General features: G+C 41.2%; 1 protein-coding gene across 1 annotated transcript in view; it reads right to left on the reverse strand.

Annotated features, from left to right (window-relative positions):
• Positions 1 to 21,051, reverse strand: part of SPTBN5 (spectrin beta, non-erythrocytic 5) — a 102,928-nt gene that overhangs the window by 33,346 nt on the left and 48,531 nt on the right. Inside the window, 6 exon segments of the mRNA XM_075501621.1 lie at positions 1,890 to 1,985; positions 2,625 to 2,816; positions 3,442 to 3,597; positions 7,872 to 8,057; positions 9,040 to 9,144; positions 20,362 to 20,511. Of these exon segments, the coding sequence (XP_075357736.1) occupies positions 1,890 to 1,985; positions 2,625 to 2,816; positions 3,442 to 3,597; positions 7,872 to 8,057; positions 9,040 to 9,144; positions 20,362 to 20,511 (885 nt within the window).

Genomic DNA, 21,051 nt, shown 5'->3' on the forward strand with positions numbered 1-21,051 from the left:
TTTTTATGCTACATCCATACCAACGTGCATGCTTCCATATGTACTTTACTATTACACATAGCCATAAAGTAAACAAGAGAAACCAGCAGACAGCCAGACATTCTTCAGAAACCCTGCAGTCTCCTCTCCTGGGAAATAATAGCAGTACAATGTGACAGAATACAAGTAGAAAATCTGGCAGCCATCAATGCAGGATGATTGCTCCCTACCCTGATCTCAGATTTGTCTAGTGGGGAAACCTAGACTGGAGGTATGCACACACTGGCCAGCCTGCCTCTGTATCACCCTATGAAGTACTGTATAACTAAGCATCAGCTATGAGAGTATCACTGTCCCAGCCTTTTTCTGTAGGAGTCATGTTCAGAGTGATAGAGGAGCAGTGGCTACAAGCTGATAGTATCTAAGGCCAAGAGTTTCCTGTGGCACATAGAATCTACCTTATGCTGACTGGGACACTGGGTTGTTTCTGTCTCTTTCACCATCCTCCTTTTGGCTGGTACAACCTTTAGCAGAGCCCTGGCTCCATCCTTTAGCTCACAGTTCAGCTGGTGAGGACTGAAGGGCCAATGAAAGTCTCTTCACTTCACTAATGTCCTGGTGCTGAAGCTTGAGTATTTTGGCTCTCTACCCAAATCCAGTACTAACGCACTGTCGCAGGAAATTCTGCCAGCCTCTGGAAAGGGGAGCTTAGGGTTTTCTCCCAGGTGTCAGGCATATCTATACTGTTACTTTGCATAGAAGAGGATTGTCTCCTTCTGTTATTAGGCAACAGAAATAGAAGATGGGAGCTGCCATAACAGAACTGGCAACAAAATAGCAGGCAAACAAAGGATAAAGAATATTAGGAGAGAGCATTAGAGTAAGCCTTACTCACAAAGTCCTAATACACCTCTGTCCAGACCTTCCTCACAGCTTCCAGACTAGCAAATCAGCACAGCAATCTTTCCTGTGTGACACTCAGACCTGTTAGTCCACATCTGTACAGTTCACACAAATAGAGAGAACAAGAGGCTGCTGCAAATGCATCCCCTCAATGTATGGCCTCACAGCTCTCATGCTGGGAGCTGAAGCACATCACAAGGAGGCCCTTGTTATGGCAGGGCTTGTTCCCCAGCACTCCCAAGGTTTGGTGCCCAGGTTAGCACAACTCACTGGGGGCAAGAGAGTCAGCTGGCATGACTCAGCACCACAAAAGAGGATTAGAGATCTCAGCACAGAAAGGTGAACTGTGCAGCTGTCTTGTCACATGGCTGCTATCCAAAATGTAAACCATTGCCCTGTTTTACTAAATGTCTGATTATTAATGTTATGATTCATGACCTAGCACATGTGCTGTATAAACAAAGTCCCCCAAATACATGTGCTTCATTTGGATGAAGGAATATGAGAAACTTGACTGTTCCTCAGGAGGAGGGGAAGGGAGAAATAAAGGAGGGAAATGGAGAAAGCAGTCAATTTTTTTTACAGGCTTTTTCATGGAAGGTTTATATCAACTTTCAGATTCAAACAAACATGGCTGAAACAACCATTTTTAATCCACTTCTGGGTGGAAGTCACTGTAACTTGTGGACTGCATGAACCAAACTGGAAATTTGCTCAAATTCAGGCTTACACAGCCAGCTTTCCAGTCACGTAATGCAATCCAAAATTTTAGGTTGTGTCATGAGTGCCTGACAGCTCTGTTTAGACATCATCAAAGCAGAAGGCACAATGAGGGAAAATTCTACCTATTTTAATGGCTTATAAAGTGGTAATGCTTCCTTACCCCCCTGATCTTTCACCTCCTCAGGGTACTGGAACTGTATTTGCTACCTGGATATATTGCTGGGCTGAAAAGGTAACTGCTGCTTCCAGCCACACAAGGAATGTGCATGGAAAACACCTCTTACCCCTGATGTTGCTCCACGGAACTCATTCAGCTTTTTCATGAGCTGCAGGCAGTGTTCATAGTCATTTCCCACATCACCTACATTAATCATGACTTCCTGGGGAAATAAGCAGCAGACAGGCAAACATTCAGGCTAAGAGTGCAAGAACACAGCACATCCCAATGCTTATGCTGATGCAATCAGTTCTGTGATGTGTCTGTAAATCACTGATCTACATCTTCTGAAGTCTCTTCTGATCTTTAGATAATTATGAGACTTAGTCCCAACTCCCTCTCCAATCTATTACTCATTATAGAAGCAACCTCTGAATGAAAACTGAGTGGATCAAGTGACTCTTCCTTCACTCTTACAAAGAGAAACTTTCAGGTTTGGTACACAATGAGAGTGAGTGACAGTTCTCAAATGTTTCAAGTCTCTTCCATTCTAGTCTGCTTTCCTTTCTCTGTCTCGATAGAGACACATGAGATGACCACCAATAATCAGAATCTCTTTATGTGCACATTTTACATGAGAACATGTGCTAATACTGTCCAACTGACTCTGGCATGGAAACACTCGAGAAAATTTTTAGAATTCGTTGAATCATTCCTTCCATATTGTTTGTAGAACATGCCATGATTCTTCCAGGCAAAAGCCACTAAGAAAATATCCTGGAAGATGACACACTTATCAGAAGTTCACTGCTAACTAGCAAGTCTCTAGTGCTGCTTGGGTTAAATACTAGAATCCATTTACCTTCTCCCTGATCCAGGCTTCCACCTGGTCCACCTTCTGGAGAAATTCCAGGAAGTCCCGGCTGTCCTCCAGCATCTTTCCACGGGCAGCAACAGCTCTCTTCAACTTCTCCCAACGCTCCTGAAGCATGCGGACTCGGCGACGGATCTCTCCTGATTTTGAGTGGCCTTTTGCTACCAGAGCTTCTCCTTTCTTCACATTCAGAAGAAGAAATTAGAAATGAAGTTGCCACTAATTTTTAATGTGATTACCGTGTTACGCAACTTCTCTAGAAGGACTCTCTCATCTTCCTAACCTGCACAATAAATTACTAATATAAATTCTTATTGCCCAAATGATACTGCTCAGCTGGAAAGCTTTTACGTCTGGAGGGAATCAAGAACACTAGGATTTGAATATTTCCCTGCCAAGAATGACATTCATGGAATGGGGGAACCAAGAGAGGTATTACAGATGATTGCGCCCTTCAGCTGTGTGATTCACCCAGTTTCAACAAGAATATTCACAAACTGGGCATGAAATCCTATTTACCTTTTGTAGGAGTAATCACCCCAGGCATGGAAGAAGTCAGTGATATCTTCCTATTCAGGCAATAAGGAAAGATGGAAGTTCTCTGCATAAAGCAATTAACAAATCTCTCTGTTGAAATTAACAGCATTACATTTTCATGGCATAGCAACTGGGTTCTTGTCACACAAATAGGATAATTGATACAGAAGTGGTGAACAAGCTACCCTTCCTTTTCATTCCATCTATCTGTCCTTCTTTGGATAACCAGCAATAATCTGTAAAAACACTAGCAGAGTGGGAGAGTTACCTTATTAACAGCTGTGATGATTTCTTCATTTGCTAGAATCTCTGCCTCAAAGACCTGATGTTTCTGCAGCAGCTTCATTTTGTCCTGCAGATTGCTGGGGTCTTGTATGGAAGGATCCTCTAGCTTCTGCATGCGCTCACTGATCCAGTCTTCTGCCTGCAGCAGTGTGAGGCATCAGAGTTAGCATGACATGCCGTCCTGGGGCCTCCTCCCAAGACATGTCATTGCTCTACGCAATTGTCTATGCCTGAGCTAGGCAGATTGAGCTAGGAGGTGATAGTTGAGGTGGCTCTCCAGTTTCTGAACTATTCTACTTGCTAGGAAATAAAAGCAGGTAGGAATGAAAATAATTTTTATCTGACCACAAGAATAATGAAAAATTCCTTGAATACCCCAAATTTTATCACAGGCCATAAACAGATTATACAATCTTCTAGATTAGATATAGAGAATCCTTGAGCAGATATGCAGCCTTGACATGGCAGACATATTTAAAATGAGATTATGACATCGGAGCCTTGGATTTAGGGCTCCTAGTTTCATCTCCGATCTCTGTCATTGACCTACCTGTAAACTGGGTTAAGATTCTTAAGAATTCTGTGCCTCACCTATAAAACAGCACTAACATTTCCTGATCTCAGCGATGTGGTGAGACATAAATGGAAAATGCAAAGGAAACAAAGCCTTACTGATGGGGCCAAGCACTAGTCAGATTATTTGAAAGCAAATACAACTCTATTTGCTTTTACACTTTATAAAATTCAAAATGATCTAGTCAGGAACACCAGATTCAGAAAAGCAGGTAAACCATGAGGACTAACAAAGCAAGGATTATGTGTTTCTCTTAGGAAATTCTTTTTCAGGGAATTTAAATGTATGCAGAATAAAATGGGCAACAGAATAGTGACTTTTCCACAATTTTCTTTAAAGTCTGCTAAACTTTAGCCCTTAGCACTGAAGGAAATATTTTCTATCCATCAAAACACTGAGAACTGAACACTTGACATACGTTGTAACTGATCCTGTTGTCCTCAGACCACTGAAGTAACCTAATGTTTTGACAACACAAGAACAGCAAATTGAAGCCAGCTTTATCAGTTTCAAAGCATCTTGGCTGTCCTTATGGAACTGTGCTACATGCACACAAGACTTGACAACTGGAGGATTTTCTCAGTTAATTAATGATTTGAAGTGTTGTTTCAGCTGCTGAAATTCTATAAACAATAACAGAAATAGCTTTCACTAGCAGCATGCTCTCCAGAAACTGTTCCCCTCCAAAACACAGTCAGAGACTCAAACAGGAGCCTTATGTCAAGGTTGCCCAGGAAAGCACAGTCATCTGCTGTTTTCATTTCTGACACCCTCCTTACAACCTAGGGCCTTCTCCCATTACCCAGCCACACATTAACGCTTTAATGTCACTTAACGGACTTCTCATTTGTATGGGAGAGGCTCATCCATACAGTTAGGATGAGAAACAAATGAATCCTGTGTATATAGCCACTTAAAGGGCAATTTCTTGCATACTTTTTAATAATAAGCAATGGCTTAATGACAGACTGAAGACAGCCATTTAAAAAAATCACATCTGCACGCTCAGTGGCTTGGTTTATTTTAAAGCTTACTTAGGATGGCTCTAGAGAGCGAGAGATCCTTATCCTGGCCCCACATCCACATTCAGATGAGAAGCAAGGTTGATCTGTTGTCCCAAGATTTTTCTATGGAAAGACTTACGGTTGTCTGGACAGGCATTTTCACTTTATTGAAGACAACAGCGAGAGTAGTGTTATGCTCAGTGTAGGCACATGGGACTAGTCTTATTTCTATGGGATTCATAAAATATGTGGGTACTATCAATTTAGAAGCCTACACTTTCAAAATATCAGTTACTGTAACCTCAAAAGCACAAAAACTTTTTGTAAATTACACTTGTTTTTAATAACAGAAATATTTAAAGCATGTAAAGGGATGTGCCTGTTCTAGGCATTTAGAAATAACAACTAATTCTCTGTCTCTGAGAGAGATTCTCTCTTCATCTCTGAGATAAAGGAGTAAGTGTTTTTTATTCTCTTGTGCAGAGGGTGAAAGGGAAAGGAAGTTAAGTGACACTAATACAATGAGCAAGTTTCAGAGTCAGCATTAAAACTCAGAGCCAGCTTTAGAAGTCAAAACTTTCAACTTTATAATCTTTCCTCTGCAATAACTTAAATAAACACACATATTTCTAAGTAGCAACCTGCTCATTTGCCTTCCACGTTAACACTGAGGTACAGACTTTGTGACAACAGGATAGTCTATAAGTCTGTTTCACTTCTTTGGGACTAGAAAAGCACCCTATTTCTACTGTAGGAGAGTGTGTCCTATTTTGTGAGCTGCACGTGATCTCATGAGTTCGTCGTTGTGGGTTTTGTGAAGAAAACCAAAGTCCTATGTCCTGAAATGGTACGAACTGCAGCAGCTAGCCTTCTAAGCAGACCATATGACGTTGAGCTCTCCACCCTCTCGTCAGTAATCACCAACTGTGTTGTCTTTGTACTGATGTGTGTAGCTCTCTGTGTAATTGCTTCTAGAGAGTAACTAGGAGACTTTCAACAATGACAGCGATCACTATTTTCTGCTGACACAAAAAATTCTGTTTGATCAATAGAAATGACTTAAGATGATTGCAGGAGGGAGAGTTTTTAGGGGAGTGGGACCTAAGTAAGGTTCTAATAAGTGTTCTAATAAGTAAGAATAAGAAATGACCTCATTGATTTCACAGCTAAACTCAAAACTCATCTCTGCAATTTAACATCCCTTTGGGGACTATTCTCATATATGAACTTGTACCCACCCACAACATCATTAAAATCAAATTAAACATTCCATTCTACCCAACAAAGAGGAAGAGAGATATTACTGTAAGATTATTTTTTTTAGTTCTTTGGTAGCATTCACATTCTACAGCACTAGGCAATGAATTTAGATTGGCGAGGTAAATGAGCAGGTAGTTTGAGAGCAAAAACTCCCTATAGAACTCTTGGCTGAATTTATGTGGAGAAAGTGGATGAGGAAAGGGAAATGTTCCTTACTATACAGGGCCAGATCCTCTGCTAAAAGTGTGCGATTCAAGAATGAAGGGGCACCCCAGCCCAGGCACCGATTTGACAATTACAGAGAGATGGGAAGAAATACAGAAGTATTCCCACCTAACGGGTTGATTGTATCTCTAGGAGGGCATTGACAGTTTCTCTACCAAAGAGGATGTTGGCAGGTCTGTGACCTTTCCATCAGAGGTAGATTGCTCTTTTGAAAATGTTAGCACTGTGCAATGCACCGTCCACTCCATCCACTCCTCTCTACTAGTCCACAAGGTGGACTGGCCATTACTGGTGGACTGGTTCATGTGACAGGAAAAGTATAGCCAAATAATATGAGTTAATATTTGGCTGCTTAAATAATTCCTGATAAATTGTATTAAAAAAAAAAAAAAAAACCAGCGTGCAGCTCTGGCTCTTTAGTGTAGCCAAGGAAGAAGGTATTTAAATGATTGATTATTTTGGTGGCAGGGGGTGACACGGGACAGAGGGAGTTCCAAATATATTGTGCTGTAAATGGAATTTTAGCAGCCATTTATTCCCTAGATTGCTCTTTTTTAAAAAAAATAAATTTGGTTGTCAGCAGCAGCTGTGTTACAGGCATTCATTCACCTTTGGTGACAATCATAACTTGACCTGTGTCAGGACATGTGTCTTATTCATGGGCTGGGAGGTGACAAGCACCTGCAGTTTTTCTTTAAACCACGGAGGATGTTCCATGGCATGCAGCAGCAGAAGGGGTGCATACCAGACCAGCAAGAGTGTTTGCAAATGTCCCTCTGGGCCTGTGTGCTGTTGTTTATGCCAGCACACCGGATGCTAGCACATTTTTCAGTCACACACATTGTGCTGCCCTTTGAAAGACGGACCTAGTATGTCTTTCCAACAGTAGTGCCAGGAGCAGAGCTACTCAGTTACAGGACTAAGGCCAGAACAGGGGACAGAGATGAACGTATTCTGCAGAGGCCAGTCTACAGTAGCTGAAGAGCTAAGTCACAGCACTGTTTTGAAGGCCTTCAGTGAACACTCACTGGTAAAGCTTGGCATCCTTGCCATAATGCTTTCCACTTTGTATTCACCCTGATTTGAAATATCTTTGCTTTCCCACCAAAGGAAACACAAGTAGTAGCTGGCAGTTTTCCTTTTATTAGTTTTATTTTAGCAGAGCTCCTGATGAGTAAAGCAGCTGTAATGCCACAACGATGGTATAGCAACAGCATTGGAACACCTACCCCTTTGCGTGAGTGTGACAGAACAGGAGTTGCCATACCAGAGCAGAGCAAGGGTGAGCACTTCATCCAACAGAGGTAGGCAGCTCCTCTGCCTTCCACCCCCAGTCTACAATCATCTTACCTCTTCCAAGTTCTGGTAGAAAAGTGCCAGAAGAAGGGCGATCTGCAGCTTTTCTCTCCTACTCTGGGATAGATCCTTGATCTGCCGCTTCCTCTCACGAATGGCATTCACTTTGTGCTGGATCTTTAGCCCGTCCAGTCCACAAACCTTCTCTAGCCTGCTTGCCTGTTCTTGAAGAGACATCATCTGAGGAGGCAACAAATCTGAAATTACTTTTATGCTTCCAAGTGGTGTGAAAGAAACGAAAACTAGGCTCCTTTCCATACCTAAAAGATTTTCTTTTTTTCTGGAATGAACCAAGAATAGCAAGGACAAGTTAACCAGCATTCTCCCCACCCTCACCCTGTACTATGTTACATCTATGACGTCCTTGTCATTGGTCTCTGTAGTGCACCCTGACTACTTAAATGAATTAAAGCTGTAGCTTCAGGAGTCCCTATGCCACTGATCATGCAGTGCAAGGAATCATGGAGCAAGCCTGACACCCATGATTGCCCAAGTTTCATTGCTTTGTGGAAATCAGATGTTGGAAGGTAGCTCTCAACATGACCAATCAGTCTGGCAGGGAGCTGGCATGAGTTCTGGGAGCTCATTCCTTCTGGGGAACTCAGGCACAGCCCCAGGTTTGAGTTTAGCCCTAGCCTGGGTGAATTACAGCAGTGGCCATGAGCCAGGCAGATTCCTTTACATGTGGGTGAGCAATTCAGCATCTATTCCAAAGGTGCAAAGAGGCTAGCCAATTTGGTACAGACATTGTATACCAAATGTATATTTAAATAATTAGACAAGTTATCCCCTCTGACCTACTGTATTTTACTTGCTTTAAAAGCCACTGATTTTTTTTAATGAAAAAAGCAGAAACTTCTGATAACCATAACACACAATATAGCCTGCTTTAAATATTTCTTCTGGTAAGTCCCACTATTCAACTTACTAAGTGGTTTTCCTGTCTGCTGCAAGATAATAGAGGCAGGACTTGGGCATGGAGTGTTTAACACTTGTTCTCTACTGCTCTGCCTCTTATTTCATTAAACTTCCCCATTTTCTCTTTGGTTCAAGCATATCAGGCATATCACACCTGTCAGTAATGTAATGTGTTGCCATATTAAAAAAAAAAACAATATCATTCTAGCTCGTGGGTTGGTAAAATATTTGTTGATTTTTGTACCTTCTCATCCTGTGATGCCAGAAGCTTCTCAAAAGCCTCATGTTTCCTTATCAGTTGCTCTACTTCATCCACAGAGCTTCCGAGGTCACTGCTTTTCAAATAAATCTATAAAAAAAGTTTAATATTTTTCTCAGTGGATTAATTATCACATAAACCTGATTCATAAATGTGAGAAGAGGCATTAAATCTGCAGTTGAGAGTACACTTGAGAGGAAAACAAAGGAACAGAAGTCAACTGAAATTGGAAATTAAATAGTAGAGCTCCATGGTCTTGAGCAAGAAAGAGAAACATTAACAGGTCCAGCTAAGGAAAGTAACCTATCACTGCTTATCGCAATCACTAAGTCACAAGGTTGGCAGTGAATTCCAGAGGTCTAAGCCATCCTTGTACTCCAAAGCAAAATCAACACTGTCATGTCTGACAGATGTCTGTATGGTTCCTTCTTAGAAGACTTCCAATAACAGAGACTTTGCAGCCTCCCCGGGCAATTTATTCCAGTGCTTCGTTACCTTTACCATTAGCGAGATTTTCCAAATATCTAGCCCGAAAATGCATTGCTAATGCTTCACCTCATTACATACTGCTCTCTTCATCACAGAAAGGAGATAATTCCTTTTACATTTGCTTCAGCCTTGTACATGTTTGTAGGCTTTTTGCATACTGGGATGTCTATCTTCTCTAGGCTAACACTACCCCGATCTGATCAATCATTCCACAAAGGCTGTGTCTTCTTGACTCTGATTATTCTTATTGCTCTCCTCTGGGTTTTCTTCATTTCCACTTATTTTGAAACAGCATTCCTAATACTTGATGCAGTAAGTGGCAATCAGCAATAAGACTGCCAGAGTGAAGGTAGTGAAGACAGCAGAGAGCATATGTGTGCTTTCCAAGCTGTCATCTTCCGCATGTATCTGTGTATGGTGCTTATCTTTTACACAATACCATGAACTCAAGTTCACCTTGCAATCTACTATAAGCTTCCAGAAACTTTCCAGAAGAACTGCTATTAGACCAGCTTGTCCTCATCCTGTATTTATGCAGCTGATTATTCCTGAAAAATGGAATAGCTTGCACCTGCACCAAGTGCATTACATCTGTTATTTTTTTCAGGCCATCTTTCCAACTTGCATGCATTAATTTTATTTACTGTCTGTCCTGTCAGTCTCTGATGCAGAAAGATCTTAGTTTAAAATAACAAATGCAGTTTTAAGGAAACTGACCTCTGCACTATTCACTTTTAACACCGTGAGGACCTTTTCCAACTAATCCACATAACACCTCTAAGGCACCACAGTGTTTTTTGACTCTTTTCTGGTCTTAAGAAAACTGACTGCCCTATTACTTCTCCCATGCATTCCGTTACGTTCAGTTTTGTCAAATGCAAAAGAATAAACAATGTAATTATCTATTATCAAGAAAAAAATGAGCTGTTCTGCAGGCCAGTAGGAATTTATTATTTTTCAGTGGATTTAATTGCCCACAGTTTCTTCCCTTATTCAATGAGGAGACAACAGCAGGACAAAAACCCCCATCAGAGGCTCTGATGGGACATGAGCAAAAATTACCTGTGGACAAAGTTCACAGTGAAGTGAATATGACTGGACAGACTTTTGGAGTTCAGGCTGCTACAAGGGACTGCATTTATTGGTTGGGATATAGCACTGTGCAATCCATTCTGTGAGCTCATGGAAACGTAAGTATTTGGATAAGGATGAGAAATTCCAACCAGTAATTCTACCTGCATAAAGTGCAATTAGTGGAGATGGAAGAAAAATTTGAGATCAGTCATATAGCGTGAAAGAATTAAGAGGCAGGAAAGAAACAGAATAGAATCAGTGAAACAACGCAACTGCTAATAGTTTCAGAAGAGGGCTGGTAAAGAACATAGGTAAATCTGTGCCTTAAAACCATAGATGTGCACAGGAAAAATAACATCTAGAGAGGTCTCTCTTGCTTTGCAAAACATTACCGTTCTGTAGCAGTCTGACAGGGTGGTTTTTCATAGGAGAGAAAGATATATTCTTCAGCAGCTACTTTAGAAAACCAGTAATGATGTTCACTGTCTGGGCAGAAGTATTGGATGACTGTTTAACCCCACAGGACATGTTCTGAAGGAGAGGTTTCCCAGGCATGTGTTATGTGCAGGGGAATCCACACCTATTTGTTAGGGTCTGAGTGCACCAACAGGCTCTGGCAGCCCTGATCATCACCCAGATGGCCCCCCTGCTCCCACTTTGGGATCCCTCTGAGGCTCAGCCCTGGCCCCGGCCCTGCCTGAGCTGCACTGAGGGGAGGCCTGAGCCCTGCCCTGGTCCTCCTGGACAGACCCCAGATTTCAGTCATTACCTCGCTTTGTTGCTGTGATCTCCAGCTGGTCGATAGACCTTGTTACTGCTGCTGCAACTCAGCCCTCCTTGGCAACTGTGGCTAAGAGGACTGACAGCCTGACTTTCTGGTTCATTTTTTTGTGAGTTAATGAGAGGAATATTTTGCATACACAGAAAAATGCACAGAAGAATATCATGCCCAGGCCAGATGTTCAAACTCCTCTACACTAATCCATGCCGAGTATCAGAAGAGAGCTGAATAATTCCCAACGTAGTAATCACTGTCAAGAAGAGGAGAAGGCCACTGCACAACAGGCCAGGTTTTTAATAAGTCTGGCCCATAAATCACCAGGATGCCTAAAGAAATACATTAACGCCTCTGTTATGCCTCGGTATGTCAAATACAACCCCCACCAGAAGGCAGATAACTTTAATTCTTTCATCTATCCTACTCATCAAGTGTATGAAATTATGACAGATTTTTTTTTTAGAGTGTTTTTGGATTTGGTTTGCTCTTGTGGAGAAAGATCTCTACATGTGTAGGCTCCAGGTCTGTCTACTGTAATGCTTTGTTAAACCACTAATAATTACCATCCATATTTACACTGCTGTTACTAACACTGAAATAAAAAGTTATTGGCTGAATCTAACTCACTCCTGTTCGGGGTACACAAACATACAGCCACATGCTGCATCTCTATTTTGGTCTTTTAAACGCTGCTTTAAAAGCATTGTAGCTTCTCTGTCATATTTTGTGGATTATCTACCATTTTTGGTCAAAAAAGATTTACCTGAGCAAACAGAAAATTCCCTTAATTTCCCACATATCACTCCAGGACGTTTAGTTAGTAACTGTTAGCAGTGAAAATGCAAACTCTGTGATACCAGAAGAAATTGTCAGCCATTAGTTTTTCTGCTCATATATCTGTGGTGGAAGAAAAAGGCAAGGGACATCTACTGGTAAAGATGGTTACTTTCTTTGGAAAAAGAGAACAGAGACATCTGAGAGCAGGGGTGTGGGATGGTGAGTCATAAGCAGCTGCCACTGGAGTGCTCAGTGCCTTGCTCCCACTGAAAATCACTACACACAAATAATACTGAGCATTCAAAGCCCCATACCTTCAGCTGTTACAGCAGTGGGAAAAAGTTCTCCTGACTTCTGAAAGCTTTGGACCAGGTCCTCCAAGCAGAAGCCTATGCAAATGCTCTTGGGAACCCAGGTTTTAATACTGAGAAAGAAAACTGGTGCACAAAAAGAAAATTGGTGCAAAAGAAAACTGGCTGCGTACATTACAGGAGAAGTGATGGCAACACGGTTAGGAGAAAGCAGCCCCAGTAGCACTAACAGTGCTACTTGGAGAGCTGTTGAGCTGAACTTTCCATTCGTCTTTTAAACAGAAATCTTATGACAGCAATTGCTAGAATCAGAACCGCAACATTTTTTTCAGTTAAGCATTTGTTATACCAATCTGAAAGCAGAATGGAAACTGGCTCCCACACCACAATGCTGGCCTGTGGCCAATTACATCACTTTTTGGCATATTTTTAGACAGGTCCCCAAACTCCTGCTTTGAATGAGACTTGTTGATTTCAAATACAAAACACTGCATAGCTCTCCTCAGGTAACCTACCAGGGTCTCCCACAGCACACAGCAGGTATAAACTTTCTTTCAAGTTTATTTCTGTTATGAATCATAGCCCATCACCAGGAATTTAATGCTCAGCCACAAAAAGCACCAAAGACTTGACCAGTCGCTATATAATGGACTTGTTTTTAAGTGAAGACTTGCAAAGATGCTTAAAACCACAAAATGGACTTGGCCCTGTTTGAGATTTGAAATGGAGCAAGTAACAAATAGCCAAGTTATTAACAATGCAAAGCACAGAAACAGAGGTCTTAACCCTACTTAACTGGAGTTTTTCCACTATTTCTGAGCTCATTGCATAGATTTAGCCACACTGTCATAGGACCTGTTACATACGAGTTAATGCAGAACTAAATGCAAAATCCAATTTAAAAAAAAAAAGTTCATTTTAAATAAAATAGTACTATATACACACTTATGTGACAGCACAGGCCAGGTCTAGCTTTTGGAGAAATACTGAATGAAACATTTTAGTCATTAGTATAACTGTGCTTTCTGGATGCCACAACTTCACATTTATACACACTGGAAGCTGACACAGCCCCAAAAGAAATTTGTCTTCCAAGAAGTGTCATTTTTATTTCTCTAGAAGAAAAACTATTTTAAGTATTTGTGCAAATCCACTGCTTTCTCCTGCTTCTGCTCTTCACAGTATAACAAGCTCCACAGATTTTGTCCCCCACTGCCTGCCCTGGGTTTGCTGCTGAGATTGCTGGAATTCCACTGAAAATCTTTCAGCTTTAAGCATATTCTAAAAGCCAGAATTACTCCCAGTTTTAAATGCTTTCACTTAAAGCATGTCATCAAGTCCAAAATCCCTGACCAGATAGATAACAAAAAGGTTTGATTTGACTTACTTCTGATAAAAGTAAATACAAAAAAGAATTAATGAAAAAAAATTAAATTTGTTTTAGCAAAGTAAATAAATGTGCTTAATAGCATGATTATATTTGGTTCACAAATATGTTGTATTTTGTAAATTACTTCATTTTAGTAAAAGTTATAACAAGATATCATACTATAACCATAAGTGGAGTAAAACACAATGAAGTCATTATAAAAAAAAATACATACACCTTTTCTATCATACTGACATCACTGTATTATTGGCCTCTGACCTCACAATCTAGATGCAAAATTCTAATGTTAAATGTATTTAAAATTTCCTTCCCCCCTCCCACTGCATGCTGCCTTATCAGCATAAGGATATAATTATCTTATATTGGAAATGTATATGGGAAAAACACAGAGTGAAGTCAGTGTTTGTTTTCCCATAACTGCTATGATCTCTTCCTCCCACCTATCCCCTCCTTCTTCAAAATTTGCAAGCTCAACCCCTATCCTGCAAGTTGTAGGTGTTAGACCAGAATCCTATGCCCACACAACATCATCATTAAAATATTTACTTATGAAACATTTGTCTGAAGGCAGACTAAATTCCTCTTAAACTCCCCATAGTTCACTGCTAGAAACTTTGATGGGATATCAAAATTGGAGATGCTGAGGAGACTAAATTCCCTTCATTTCCCTCAGGAAAGGGTGGTACCTCTCTTTTTCTAAGGGGGGAAAAAAGTGATTTCTTCCTACACACTTAAATATTTTGGGTTTTGAAAACAACTATTACTCTTAAAAGTACAAAACCAGGAATTAGCCATTTAGAAATATAGCATAATCTGACAAGTAAGAAAATGAAAACACATGAAACAGAAAAATCTAAGAAAAACTCCACTGAGGATTTGTCCCAGGTCCCAGACCGACTAGCAGAGAAGAAAACAGTTCTTGGCCCTGAAGTCTTGAACCTTCAAAGTGCTGTGCACTATGGCCCAGTTATGCAAAATCTGTAAGCACATGCAAAGCATTGAGCATGTCATGTTGACAATAGTATTCTAATGGTTCAGATGAAAAACTTGTTAAGTGCTTGATCAGATCAGAGTACTCAGCTTCATTTAGGATGGATCAAGCTGTAGCTGCCGCCTCGGTGATAGCAGAACACAAGTAGCTTTCTGATTGTCCCATAAATCATCTCTAGGAGTGGGAACGTGGCAGGAAGCATACAAAAAGAAATCCACATGGCTTAACACAACTTAAAAATTCTGTTTGCAAATGTTCCTAGAATGGAATGGAAATCTTCACCACTCTCCTCCCCGATCCGAAGGATGCAATGTTGACAGCGATAGATGGACACCATGCACCCTCTGTGTCTCTATGAGTTGAAGACGTGGTGTGAGCTGGTATGTTTGTCAAAAGTTTGTCAGGGCATACACTTTTTAGAGTGCATGTTTCCTGGGAAGGTCTCAAACCAGATCTTGCCCAATGGCTAGAAAGCAATCCTGAGCAGCAAACTGGATTCACTGATAGAGAGAGGCCAGCCCCAATCTCCACAGGGTGAAAGGGTGGACCAGCTATATCTGAATCATGTGTTTTGATAAAGATTGTTGGACTTGGGCTTCTCCTAAATTCTCTTACCACCTGGATAGGCATAGCAGTCCAAGGGGTGGCAAGTACCAGGGTGATTTTGGAAACCTTGTGGTGTGCAGGTGTTAGACCATCACATGGAGTCTTCCTAAACTCTGGCCTAGATGAAGGGTGGTTCTGGAAGACAATTAGCTCTGGATTTAAGTCCTTGCTTGTAACCTCATTCCCACTAGCTGAATTTTCTCTTCCACTCAGCACAGCTGGGGACAGCCATATATCTCTGGAAACAGTCTGCTGAGGAAGGCCAGGATACTTAGAGGAAGTCACATGAAATCTTGTGATTTGAAGGGCTGGAGACCCGCCTGAAGGGAAGCCTTGTTTTGGTTTCTGGGATCCTGTTGCAAGATCAGCTGGAGTTTCAGGCACCTTCTCTAATTGCGGCATGAGCAGACTTGAATGAGCATGACTGCTTCCATGCGAATTTGCTCGAAAAGGCTTTATCGTCAAGCTGCAAGTTGAAATGTAAAGCTTCATTGAAGCATGGAGGTCTGGCATTTGAACATTGCACTGGCTACAGCCTTGTTGGGATGGGAGAGAATCACAAGGTTCCAGGGTTGCATGCAGATTTTTGCTGCGGAGTGTAGAAACAGCTGGAATAGCAGACAGATCAATGTCTAGGCGTGACGTCCAGCTTGGTGGAGCTTTGCAGGAAAGAACATCAGAGGGCAAAGATACAGCAAGCTTCAAGGGATCATTTTTTTCAGGAGAAATACGATGAACGCTTTTTTCTCTCTCTGAATATTGCTTGTAAGATGCAGATGTTGACTGAGTGCCAGAACACCCATATCCATGGCCCTGAGGGTCCCTGGGAGGACTGGAACACCTCGATGTCTCATCAGAAGGATTGACAGAGTGACTAGCGCTCCCAAAACCTTTCCTCCGGTCTGTGTGTGCCAGGACGACATCTAGCCTTGAACAGTAAGCTCCAGAAGACACACTGCTTGGTGGTGAGCTGGCATTTCCTGGAGCAAGCTCTGCAACTGATTGACCAGTGGGAGGATGCCATGCTGATGCTGGCATCTTTTGAAAAGGCCTGTCCTGCACAGCAGATTCAAAAGGAGGAGGTGGGGTCATTCTGCTGGAAGACAGCATCACTTCCGCAGTGGAGACATAGGTTGCAGATGAAAGTTTGCAGTGATGGTCCCTGCATGACATTCTGAAGCTTAGTCCTAAACGATGCAAAAATCAAAGCCACAGAAGTTTGCCTTTCCCCCTGTTTTTAAAACCAACTCCTAATCCTTTTTCCTTTGGCACTGGAAATTTCCATTCTTCCTCTGAAGCAAAGGAATGAGAGATCAATAAACATTCTCCAGGAAAAAATTTATAAACTAAAAAAATCCACATTCAAAATAAAAAAGCACAGCTCTTCTAATACTGCTACCACCGCCTGTCACGTCTGCAAAGTGATACGGGAGTGGGATGCGCAGAAAGATAAATTACAGAGCATGAGGCTCTGCTCCCTGAGTGTTCTGACAGTGAGACTGCAGACAGAGTAGGAGGGAGCCAAAAACGCCTGCCAGAGACAGCCTGCGAACTCGCTGTTATTTCATCTGTGAAAAAAAGGAAAGCAGCTAACCTGAGCAATGCATCTGCTGCCGTGAAAAGGTTAGAACAGAGCAGACTGTACTGGACGCTGCTTCTGCTCAAAGCAAAAATGATTTTTTTTCTTCCTTTTCTTTTTCAGCTGTTGCTTGTCTGCAGTCCGAATGGCAAGATCTCAGTTCGCAGGTCTTAGGAGAGTTTCCTACAACAGTTCCATGCAATGGCACACTGAATTCATAATAAAAAAAATTTAAAAAGATAGTTGTTTGCCTAATTTTCTCCACATGTGCTCTATTTTCTTTAGCATAGAACAATCCTAGACTAAATTCTGCAGAAATCCTTCGAAGGTTTAAGTAACTTGGATGTAATATAAGATGCTGGCCTGAAGTCAAAACTGTCACACTGGCACAGACAGCAAATGAGAGAGCAGTTCTCAGTAGTAGTTCTTAGTTTAAAACACTCCTCTGTTGCCTTCTTCCTTCCCCTGTTCCTTGCTGCTGGGGGAGAGACTTGGTCTAAGGCACATGAAGTACTGGGATAACAGGATCCAAAAATTATGGGATGACAGAAGCCGCTTTCTTACACACATATTTTGCAGATGTGCAAAGTGAAATGCATGTGACTGAGCTTTGCCTCAAACACAAAAGTCAGAAGAAACACAAGGGGTGGAGAGATTGCTTATATTTGTTTTCCCAATAGGAATCTTTTTTGAATGTGTGTTTGCTTTTGTCCTTTCTGAAAGCAGCAAATGACAATATTCCCTTTGGGAAAGTGGTTTGGGAGTCTTCAATTGATGTCTTGGCTGAATACTTTTTGAAAATGTGTTTGAAAAGACTGCTTTCCTACCCTCCTGCCTGTCTCCCTAGGGAGCAGAGTCTGCATCACTATGCAGCCACATTTTAACTCCAGAGAGTAGAGTAATAGAGCTCCATTCAAAAGGAACAGATTCCTCTTCCATTTGTTCTTCAAATGCAGAGAAGTAAAATACAAATAGTGACTAGGGAACCTCAGTTCACTGTCAAATTGTATATACTGATCCATAAGGCAGATGGTGGCAGCTGCAAAAGACGGCTTTGCAGTTCTTGCTATTTCTCCCTCATTTAGATGGGAGTCCTGCAGCACAGGAATAACCCTTTTGAAGAATGATCACACTTAGAGATGAGAGAACAAAAGCAATGGGGGATATTCGGGGAATACAGGAATTCCAGCTGTAGAGGAATCAGAACAACGTGGCCATTTCTATTCAGGGCCAGGCTCATGCACTGCATATTAAGGAAGGACTAGAATCCAGTAGAAGGTAAATTCCTTCCTGTTCTTCCATGAACAGCAGCAAATGAGCCTCTTCTTGCAATGATTTGCTTTCTTTATTGATTTCATCCCATAAATTCTTCAAAGATACAGCTAATTTTGTATGTAACCACATGTTGTCTCTGTCTTCTCAGCAACATAATAGCCTAAACCTGCATCACTCTGTATTTATACTCACTGTGGACTGAGTGAGTCTCTGGACACTGAGGTGATCATCAACACTGCTAGGTCTCAAATCAGTAAAACTGACTTAAAGACAGCAAAATATTATTTAAAATGAGCAGGTAACAGTGGAGTTTGTGAAGTACAGCTGAGATGTGCTTTCACCAATACTCTTTAGCTCTGAGGCAGGCTGATGTTCCTGGGCAACTGTCTTTTCTTCATGATACTTTTGCTCAGTGTCAGCTGTGGGTTAAAACCAAGATGGCAAGAATGGACGACACAGGAGTGAGTCATCATGATGGAGGAAAGCTAGTAATTCCTGAAAGAAAAGCTGTTCACAGTATTGGCCTGATTGGTGCATCCAGAGTAGTGAGAAGCGAAACTCATCCTGAATGCTCACAGCTCATTGAGGATGTTTGTTTGCAGCCTTGGATATGAACAAATTCAGTCCCTCTTCTTCCCATCTAACAGCACTTAATACATTTCCTGGATTAAATTTGAGCACTAATCTATAACAGTCTCTTCTAGGCATTGTGGTAGCTCTGTGATGGTAGGGACTGTCTCAGTGAAGGAAGAGACACATGGCATTATAAAGATACGTATTTTCTTCAAGGAATGAGTAGCACAAGGTTTCAAGCCCATGTGTCCCAAAGGATTAAGTATCACTGCATGGCACAGCTCAGGGTCAGTTTTCCAAAAGATTTAGTGCCAGTGGCAAAGCACTGGTGGAAAACAGAGCTCAGCACAAACTGAGAGCCATTATATTATGCTGTCAGTGGTCTTGGAAAATTAAGAATTATTTTTCCTTAATAAGAAATGATCCAGAGGTACAACCTCCTTCAGCTTTGCTTCAACCCTTCAGTTTGGCAACCTTCAACCCATTGATGTGGTTTGCATGTCAAGTCTCAGCACAGTTACAGCAATCTATCAATCCATGAATTTGCACAGAGTGACTGGAAAAGACTTTTGAATTCTGCACTAAGTTTTGTAATAGCAAATGTCAGGCCTCAAGCTGGAACCTTTTTAAATAGTTCCATGAATCCAAGAAAGTGCAAGAAAGACAAAATATAATTTAATATTGGTGAAAAAAAAAAATCTATTTCAAGAGCTGCAAAATAATGATAATAAGAACATATTTCTGTCTACTTACATTAAATATATTAGCCCTCTCTTTTCATGAGAGGGCTTTTTTCACTAGCTCATCTTTCTCTACTGCATCAAACAGAAACTAATATTCCTTAGAATCAAATTCTTTCATAGCTGTTCTCCACACTGCTATCAACTCCCTTGCAGAACTGAGAAGTCAATTCCTTTTCCTGGATTAACTCGCACTGCCAAGATTCATTTTCCACTAGTTGCATTTCCCCAGCACTAACCCGCAGCCTACGGTGAGGTTTCCAGCAACACCTGCAAAGTAATCTCCCTGTCCTCCTTCAAACCCTCTTTACAATTTCCCTTCTCTCTGAAGCCTACAAAACAATTTGCCAGTGGTTAAGCAGTTGGTATGCTGCGATCTGTTTGTAAAGCTCACTAATACTGGACCGTTGTCTCCCTCTTCTGTTGTGACTCTCATCTGTTAGCTCTTACGTTTATTTGCAATGAATTATTGTTCAGGCAAGGATCATCTTTTTGTTTCTGGTTCCACACCTAAGCCCCATAAGAAAGGGGGTGTGTGTCTTGTACACTGCTACAGTCTCCAAGTGATACTAGAATGCAAATAATAACTATAAAAAGAGTGTCTTGTCTGTACACAGACCGAAGCATTTTAAGTTGTAGGTGAACAGTAGTGCCCCTTTTAGTTTGGAAGAGTTCAAATGCTTGAAGAGGTTAACTGATTGTTTCAAGTTTATAATTCACATACCTCCTGTGAATTCAGGAGCATGTCCAGGTGATCCCAATCCTTGTAGAACATTTGTTCTTGGTGTATTTTCTCCAGCCACTCCTTCTTCTGTTTCCATTCATTGTATACATTTTCCTTCTCTTCCAACAAAGCCTGAAGCTTCTGCTGAATCTGAACACAATTTCCAATTAAAAACTCATGTTGGTCTTTATACCCCATGGACCAGGGTAAGGTGGGAGGAGAAAGGATTAAGTGGAGTGGTGGATAAGCCCCTTAGATTGCAACAAAATTATCAAACAGAAATAAGTAAAACAAGTTCTAGCACTTTGCATATTTGGGCAGAGAGATAATCAGAGGTGCCTCATTTCAGGAATGGAGGAGCACTTCTTACAGCATATATAGCAGTCCAAGCCAAGAGCAAAGGTAGGTAACTGTTTCTCAAGTGTACCTTCTAGAATCAAATCCTAATTTTCCATTATCTTTAGTCATAATGGTGCAACTATAGCACTTCAAATTGGGATAGGACAGATACTTAAATAAGTTATCAACATAGCATATTCTCCTAATTAGTGAGTACATGCCTCAATGTTAGACTTCATGTAATTTCAGCTTCCAAACTGTATATCCACAGGTCTTCTATAAATTATTTTTTCCTACGTTTTTCTACAGGCGAAGGACTTTACAGTCAGGAAGATTTCTCGTTACTATAGT

The sequence above is a fragment of the Mycteria americana genome, chromosome 5 (genome assembly GCF_035582795.1).
Source record: "Mycteria americana isolate JAX WOST 10 ecotype Jacksonville Zoo and Gardens chromosome 5, USCA_MyAme_1.0, whole genome shotgun sequence".
Taxonomy (NCBI): domain Eukaryota; kingdom Metazoa; phylum Chordata; class Aves; order Ciconiiformes; family Ciconiidae; genus Mycteria; species Mycteria americana.